Source organism: Schistocerca americana, chromosome 11, assembly GCF_021461395.2.
Source record: "Schistocerca americana isolate TAMUIC-IGC-003095 chromosome 11, iqSchAmer2.1, whole genome shotgun sequence".
Lineage (NCBI taxonomy): Eukaryota > Metazoa > Arthropoda > Insecta > Orthoptera > Acrididae > Schistocerca > Schistocerca americana.
Window position 1 is genome coordinate 34,762,283 of NC_060129.1, and position 9,564 is coordinate 34,771,846.

Below are 9,564 nucleotides of genomic sequence, written 5' to 3' on the forward strand. Positions count from 1 at the left end.
CAGAACCCCATCAGATTCCCTTATTGATTTCGTTCTTTTCTCCTAGTTCAGTATACTGAAACACCTGTTCATTTTCATATATTGATATGTTTGTTGCATATATCGCGAATCTCAGCTGCCATTGATGGAAACACAATCTGCCTGTGTGCCATGCCCACCTGCATAGCCCAATAAATGTGTGAACATTCGATACATATAAACTTCTTACGTGGTGAACAGCCTGTTCACTCGCTCCACAGAATCGCTGTGGGCTACTGGTAAAATAGCGACACCAGAACAACCACCCTGACTCCACAGGAGTGAAGCCCAGCTTACACACTAATAGTGAATGTTACTCATGCTACTACTGGATTTTACACTAAAATTATTGATGAGGCTAAGATTATTGAGAGTAACGACAAGCTCCATTGGAATCACAGTGGCAGTACATGGCAAGGGTTTAACAAGATGTGAGTGGCCAGTTGTTCTTCGTAGGCTTGTGGATGCAGCTCTCAGTGCAGAGACGTCGGGCTGTGTCCTACTCATGTCTGGTGCCGCATGCGAACTTCCACGAGAAAATATCATCATTTGGAGCTAGCATCATGGTGTTTCTGTGAAATATCAGCAAACCCAGTGAGCAACTGTGAGCAGCGTATTCCCCAGTAACTGACGAAACAATTCTCAGCCGATATGTTATACTACTGCTGGCTGCTATTAATTGTTGTTCCAGTAACTGTCTGGAATTTGTGCTGTTACCCAGTGACAGTCATGGTACAACCAATGCCTAACCAACACCTGACAGCTTCATGGATTGGACTGTTCCCTGGACAGCATATATATGCCACGAGCCGATTTCCTTCCTTCTTCTTGCTCAAGTCTCCAAACTTTTTAAGAAGAATGATGAAATGCTCATTCGGACATGCATGCATGTCTCAAGGAGCAGGCATTGCGACAGCTACATCTGTTATGAACGAAATAATTGATCAACAGAGGCACTGCCTCATTGTTTTATCTCCCCACATCAGTCAATGGCTTTCAATCAAAGCGTCCTCCCCAGTACAGAAATTGATGTGTGTATGAGTACAGTTAGTGATGCATGAATGATGACATTTTGGAAGTTTGGGTCTGGCCATGAGTTGTGCATGTATAGCAAAAGTGGTTAAGGCGAGCACTCACGTAAAGCGGGAAATCTGGGGTCGAGTCCAGGTCTGGCATGAATTGTCACTGCCAACATTCTCTTATGGACTTGAAGGCTGTCGTACTCACATCTGCAAAAGCATTTCACGCATTTCATAATGGCTGCAGCCGCTGGAGTGCATTTTTCTTTGGATATGCACAAATTCACAAACGAACATTTTGTTGGTCTTCGTAACACAGCCACTGCAATACTGTCAATGATAATACACTGATGTGATAAAAAGTCATGGGAGACTTCCTGAATTGTGGTGGACCTAGACATGGCAGGGACGCAGCAAGTTGTCAGAAGTACCCTGCAGAAATAGAGCCGTGCTGCTGCTACAGCCCTTTATAATTGCGAAAGTGTTACCACTGACCTCTCAATTATGTCCCATAAATAGTGCATGAGATTCATGTCAGGTGATCTGGGTGGCCAAATCATCCGCTTGAGTTTCCCAGAATGTTCTTCAAACCAGTTGCAAATACTTGTTGCCCAGTGACATGGTGCAATGCCAGTTACAAACATCCCATCATTGTTTGGGCAAATGAAGTGTGTATGAATTGCTCCAGATGGCCTCCCCTAAGTACCCGAACATATCGATTCCCAGGCAATGTTTGGCTCAGTTCAACCAGAGGACCAGTGCATTCTATATAAACACAGCCCTCATCACTATAGAGCCAGCACCAGCTTGCATCATGCCTCATTGACAACCTGTGTCCATGGCTTTGTGGGATATGCGCCTCACTCAAACCCTACCATCAGTTCTTACCGACTGAACTCTGGACTAATCTGACCAGCCCACAGTTTTCCAGTCATCTAGTGTCCAGCTGATACAGCCACGAACCTCAGGGAGGCAATGCAGGCGATGTTGCGCTGTTGGCAAAGGCACTCACGTCGGTCTTGTTACCAAGGCCCATTAGGGCCAAATTTTGCCACACTGTCCTAATATATGTGTTCTTCATAATGTCCCACATTGATTTCTGTGGTTATTTCACACAGTGTTGGTTGTCAGTTAGCACTGACGACTCTATGCAAATGCCACAGCACTCGGTCATTAAGTGAAGGCAGTAGGTCACTGTGTTCTCAGTGATGAGAGGCCGTGCCTGAAATTTGGTATTTTTAGCACACTCTTGACACTATGGATGTTGGAATGGTTCGAAAATGGAATTTCCCATGCATCTAGCTTAGTTGCAGGATGAAATGAAAATATATCATTAATTTCTCCAAAAAATATTGATATACTGTTGGAAAATGTGACACTGATATATATCATTGTATCGATATCAAAACAGCAATATCAACTGCTGATATTTCAGTTTTATAGTATATTTTTTCACAATTTTCCAAAAATATTTGAAGTATTTTTTAAATTGTAGTAGGACATAATTTTACTTCCACTGTGTGAAGGGGTCCTACTACATTTTGAGCTTTCATCATTTCCGATCTTTTTGTTTGACACTGTAAAGCAAGTATATGTGGCACAGAACAATTTCGATTGCACTGGGGGTGGTGGTTTGAATGGAGTAACAAGACTGATAAGAAACAGAACACCAGTGGCGTTAAAACACAATTTTTGTGGCAACTAGTGTGCTATTTCTTTGAATCGATATTCTTTAAAAACAGTTGCTGAAAATCAACAACAAAAATGTAAATGTCGAGAATGGTAGTTGCAGTGGGCGCAGACGTGTGAGGGGAAATGCTGACATAATTGGTGGCTAGCACTACCAACAGTAACTGCAAATGTTTAGATTCACCATGCAATTTTGACACTACAGCTGCTAGGTCGCTGGCATTTGCGGAAATGAAAGAACAGGGAAGGCGACATGAAGTGTATCAGACAAATCCTATATATGCGACAAAACCAAACAATTGACCCATCAGATGCCTCTCATTGTGCCACTTGCGTGGAGTTACCACTTTTAACAAAGTGTTTATCGGCATGCGTGAACATCCAACATTTCGTTTCAATTCTTGCTCTAAAGGAGATGGGCGGGTTGCTACCTTATTGATGTACAGAATATGTAATAATAAATAGATACTTCTACAGCTCGAAAACCAGCAGTATATTTACAACGTGTAGCCGATATTTTTATAGGCAGGAGAGCCCCAATATTTTGTCCACCGATAGACACATATGTTTCAATATGTCAAGAGTCGATATAAACATTTTAATAAATACTCATGTATTGGATACTCCATATTCTTAAAAATATCAACACTCCTAGTCTAGCTCTGACTGCCATTCTGCAATCAAAGTCTGCTTATTCCCGTCGTGCAGCCATTAAGGCGACGGCAATGTTTGCATGTGAGTCACTTGAGTAAAAGTGACAGCCCGACCAATGCACAGCCCTTTTATACCTTGAGTGCACGATACTACCACCATTTGTGTATGTAGACATCGGTATCCCACGACTTTCGTCAGCTCCGTGTAATACTTGACCTGTCTTTGCTTGAAGGCACACAAGTGCTTGTTAATGGTGAAACATATACTGTCAGGTCGAAATTATAAACTACTTGCCATTATAAACAGAGGCAATGAACTTTAAGTAAGTGAAACGTTTTGTTCAAAGTAACTGATGACTTTTCACCCACAAACTACATACTTTTGTGAACAAAATGCGGTTTTAAATTTAAGTATGTACTCAAGTTGTGGACCATCCACCTCAAGCCACATGTGGAATTGCTGTTTGAGAAATAGATGAACAGAAGGAGATGTGTTGGATGATATGCAGTTGCATTGTATGGCGGTTCGATGGCTCATATCATCTGACATAGTTGCAGTTCACTACAGACTGCGTATCTCAGTGCTCTCCATACAGAGTAATAGAGGAGTGAAACCAGGGTAGCTTGCCTGCTGATGTGCTGCAGCATTCCATCCTGCCCAGAAGTCAGGAAACTTATTTGGTGGTTGCTTTACAGCAGGAGAAGAGTCTGGGCAATGGTCGTGTTCAAACCACATACACTGTCAGTTATCCAGTGGTACTTCATCTGGAAGAATGGGCAGAATGTTTGTAAGAACATGTCCATATGTACTTCCATTTAACCTCCCCCCTTTCATGAAGTAAGGTCCCACAATGTAATTTCCTATCATACCACACCATACATTCGCAATTCAAGGTCGTTAGTATTGTACCTGACCAAGCCAGCATGGATTTTTAGTGTCATGTGCAGGCACTGCAGATCAGATAGATATAATTGTATGCTATGTTCAAAATAATGTCTTCGACTGTTTCTGATGTACTGACAGACAGTAGGGATGACATTTATGTGAATGTGGAGTGCGAATGACACTCGTCTCCCACATTCCTATCGGTACGTCTCATGCTACTGTTTGAACTGACAAGCATCGTAGCTGGAACAGCGTCTTCAAGTGCTCTGTCAGCCACAGTCTTCGTCCTTGTCCTCTGTGTGATGATGCTGGAGCTCTCTGATCGCACCGGTGACCTAATTATTCGTGCAAGGCTCTGGTGCAATGGACAATGATGGAAAGAAGATATTCCTGTTTCAACAGAATTTCTTTGACATCCTTGATATAAAATTAGCATGTCTGACTTCTCATTGCTGTACATACCTGCATTCGAAGAATACTGAAGCACAAGAGACTCGCATATAGACTTGGCAGTTCGTGCTAATTCTACAGTGCAGTCAAGTAAACAGTTGAAAGGTCACTTACATTGGTGCAGCCTTGCCTGACTATCTTTTGTTCATGATGCAGTGTTGTCGGTCAGTGGAGTGAGTGAGTGAACGAGCCAGTGAGTGCCCACTCTGCCTACCCACCTACGTCATGAGATGCTTCTGTGCGCTCTTTCAAAGTGCTGTACCACAACGCATGTTTTAAATCAGCAGTGACCCAGTGTGGAGACACATCCTGGCAGTGTTTACTGCTATGTAAATGAGTTGACACTATCATAATGCAGCAGACAACTGCCCACTCCTGAAATGCAATGTTATGGAGTAAATTACATTAACATGGGAACAGGAATCAAAAGTCAGGGCTCCCGTATATGTTACAAATATAAAACCGAATGCCTGTTCCACTGAATATGTGTTTGTCTACAACTTCCTCCAAAATTGGCATATATATTCCGTCTGATAAGATATTAAACAAAAAACACTGCAGGTATACTGGAGAATTTAAGGCTTTCCTTTCATGGGATGTGTTGAAATGCGACAATTCTTGTGCTCAAAAGTGATGTAAAACTTGTTTTGCATGTTCTACAACTCATTTGCATGACTTTTTTGTCATGTTGGTAAACATATCTCAAAAGTATGTGTACACCAGGCATATAGGTTATTTAGTGTGTTGTCAGATGTTAACAGGGTTATTGGTGTGTTAGTAGTAGTGGTGATTATTTGTTTAAGGTAAAAGCGGTTAGTGCATTTGTATTACATGTTGTTACAAGAATGGAATGAAATGCATCAAGGTTTTAGAAATATTACATACTGCTTTTGGTGAGTCTACCATCAGTAAAACTAGTCTTTACGACTGATACACATGTTTCGAAGATGATGATTATGAAAAGGTTCATAAAAGAAGACGAAATAAGTTTCACGATATGATGTTTGAGCTAACAATCAATCGTCTGTGATAATATTCCAGATGGCCAACAACGGTCAAAAGTGAATGTCATGTTTCTCACAGTGTTCTTAGATTTCAACAGTTTAGTGCACCACGACTTCCTGTCACAAGGTGAAATGGTCAGCAAGCAGTGCAACTTTAAAACTCATCGCCACTGGCCTGAAGAAAAAAAAAGCCTTCAGATTTGTTGTGGAACAAACATCTCTGCATTGTGATAATGCACCTGCTTACAATTTGTTGCGTGTTCTTCCATGTTTGGCTACAAACCATACTGTAGTCATGCCCTTGGCACCACGATCATCCCGTATGAAATTTTGTTCCGAAAAATTAAGACAAACCTTAAAGGCCAGTCTTTTTCATACACAGATCATATTCGAAACACATCCCTGAGAGATAAGGGTTATCTCATAGACAATTCCAGAATTTTTCAGTAACTGGTACAAACACTGGAATAAATGTATAACATGTAATGGGAAATGTTTTGATGAAGACATTGATGTAGACTAATACATAAACCCAGTAATAGATCCAATATTCACTGCTTTCGCTTTCAATAATGTTGTCAGTGTTGGCACCTACGTTTTGTTGACAGGCGATGACGTATTTCACTACTTAGAAATGTGATTAGTTACTTGTGTTTTCTTCCTAAGTATCAGAAGGGATTGCTGCCAACAGAAGGTAGTGTTAGAGTTGTATTCGTGTGGAGGTCAACCATTGGTTACCAACAGGATTCACAGGTCAAAGGAGGTGACTCTTTGGAGTGAATTAGGAGAAAGTTACAGCTCATTTAGTAATGAGATGGAGTGAACCAATTTTTAATGGGAAGTGGCTGCAGATTTGTGTTGTGGGCTACTGGTAAGTATCTGTCAGCAATATGCTGATAGATCTGTATTGTAGAGGGGAGATTTCTAGATTTGTAACTTGTCGTTAAGCAGAAGTGTATACACGACTGGTCAGTTTTACGTCTGTGATGGTTTTTTCATTTGGTGTCTGAGTGTTTATAGCAGAGTGTAAGAGTGTTGATGTTTTGTGCAGGTTGCTTTCTGAAGCAGAGAGAGGGAGGAGGCTGATAGAAGCAGCCAAGGAGGGGGCGGTAGAGCAGCTGTGCAGGTTGCTGGCGGCAGGAGCGGACGTGGGGGTGAGGGACAGAGCGTGGTACAGCCGGACTGCCCTGCACTGGGCAGCAGTCTGGGGCCATGTGGGGGCAGCCAGCTGCCTCATAGGGGCCAGCGCGGAGGTCGACGCCAGGGGCAGCAGGCAGACGACACCCCTACACTTCGCTGCAGCAAATGGCCACACGGCTTTGGTGCAGGTGCTGCTGGATGCATCTGCTGACCCAAATGGCAGAGATGACTTGGGGCTCACGCCACTACACTTGGCGGCAAGATGGGACCAGACAGGGGTGGCGGTTGAACTGCTGCAGGCGGGAGCTGACAGTGTGGCCAGGGATGGCGGGGGGAGGACCCCTCTGGACCTCGCCATGCAGAACAATGAGCAGCAGCTGGTGGAAATGCTGCAACAACGCTGATGTACAGCATTAAACACCACATAATTAGTTTTACCATATGTCTTAGTCATAAATAAAGAACACAGAAAAATGATCTTTTGTTCACTCATTTATACCTAACATTTCGTGCTGCATATCACTACTCCGGTAACACATGACAACTACAACAATCAGAGATAGCTGTAAACTAACATGAGGAACCATTATTTTGAGGATTGAGTCTGTAAAATACTTCACGATAGATTTTTCAAAATGTCAACAACTGAAAAACACTCCATTATTAATAAACATCACCTCTCTGTCTCACCGTATACAACATAATCAAGTTACTTACAAGGATACAGACAGTACCTATCATGACTGCCTGCATTTTGAAATGTGAATACCCAATCTCTTTGAAGACACTAATGGCACAATAGTGTTGATTGTCTAGCACATCATGCAGTTGCATTAACGTCTGTTGTTCGAACCAGTCGCCGACATTACCTGATAACTGGCAGCATGCATGGTGCTATGTTGCACCAGTGTAAACTGCACGATACTCAAACTACTGTCATACAAAACTGTGTGCCTGACTGAGACTTGAACTCGGGATCTTTGCCTTTTGTGGGCAGGCGCTCTACCAACAGAGCTACCCAGGCGTGACTGATGCCTCGTCCTCAAAGCTTCACTTCTGCCAGTACTTCTGGTAGAGCACTTGCTCATGAAAGGTAAAATTCCTGAGTTCGAGTCGTAGTCCGGCACACAGTTTTAATTTGCCAGGAAGTGTCATATAAGTGCACACTCTGCTGCAGAGTGGAAATCTCATTCTACTGTCATACAAGTTGTTCAGTTAGAACGTATCTTCAGTTGCGATCTCATGCTGAGTGTACTTCTGTATCTGTAGTATGCAAATACTTGTCTTTAATCACAATCTCACATTTGTAGCAGCACTTCTACCACACACTTAACAATAATGTACACGGAATGTGTCACAGATCAGGGTGATTCGTACAGATGACATTATCATCAAAATTAAAAGAAATAAAATTCTCGACTTTGACCCATAAGTGAAGTAATTCCAACTGGTGTGAACCTAGTAAGCGACTTATTGTTAGGTTAGTTAATTGAACTATAGATGTCTGTGTCAATGTAATTTGCATCGAGTGTCAAACTCGCATAATTTTTTAGAATTTTTGAGGAATATGTCATTCTGTGTCAAAGCAGGTGACCATCTCTGCAGACAGCAAGCATTTCACAGTTCAGACTGTCGCACTCTCAGTAAAGGCTCTCACGTTGGTCGTCTGCTGCCACAGCGCATTAATGCTAAATGTCGCCGCACTGCCCTAATGGATACGTTCGTTGTGTGTCCCACACTGATTGCTGTGGTCGTTTCAGGCAGTGTTCCTTGTCTGTCAGCACTGGCAACTGCATGCAAATGGCACTGTCCTCTGTTGTTAAGTGAAGTCCATCAGGCACTACCCGGAATTCGGTTTTCTCTGTGCACTCTTGACACTGTGGACTTGGAATAGTGAATTCCCTAATGATTCCCGAAATGGAATGTCACATGCATCTGGGTACAATTACCATTCTGTGTTGAAACTAGTATTGTTGTCATGGCTGTAATCACATCAAACAAATTTCTTGAGTACAAGGAATAGCTTCACCAAACAGCTGCCCTTTCATACCCTGTGTGTGTGTGTGTGTGTGTGTGTGTGTGTGTGTGTGTGTGTGTGTGTGTGTGTGATACTATTGTCATTTTATATATGCATATTTCTAGTCCATTACTTTCCTCACTTCAGTGTATAGTGTTTAATAAAAATGATGGAACAACCAGTGGGTATGTGAAAAACAAAACACACTATGACAGTTTTACTAGATGTTGCCTTTGACGGCAGTACTACATGATTGGTAGTTACAGGGAAGGAAGAGATATGTGTCCTGTGCGCAGAGAAGAGGTTCTTTTAAAGCATCAAGTGATGTGAAAGACTCATAAAGTGTTGAAGTTGGAAATGAACTGTCTGAATTGAGCATGTGTGGTTGCTTTTACTATCCACAACAATTTTGTAAATTTTACATTTTAATGTGACACTGCAGCTAATGGAACAGTGCAGAATACACCAGCGGTGATGAACGAGAAGCCGTTTCCCATGCAGGCGGCTGCAGGAGATTCACCATGCGGCATGACGATGAGTCAGCCGTGGAGCCGTGAGACACTCGCAGCCCATGGCCTCTGTGATTGGGTGCTGCCAGTACTCAGGTGAGTGATCTGGAACTTTCCTTCAGTAAGTATCGGTCATCAGTGCAGCTGTGGCATGGTAAGTGGTCATATGTATAACTGCT

At 42.5% G+C, this 9,564-nt stretch overlaps 1 protein-coding gene across 1 annotated transcript in view; it reads left to right on the top strand.

Moving 5' to 3' along the window:
- LOC124553208 overlaps nt 1–7,292 on the top strand; it is a 47,437-nt gene extending 40,145 nt beyond the window's left edge. Inside the window, exon 6 of the mRNA XM_047127101.1 lies at nt 6,771–7,292. Coding sequence (XP_046983057.1) covers nt 6,771–7,263 — 493 coding nt within the window. The 3' untranslated portion in view covers nt 7,264–7,292. The remainder of the gene's footprint in view (nt 1–6,770) is intronic.
- The last annotated feature ends 2,272 nt before the right edge of the window (nt 7,293–9,564 follow it).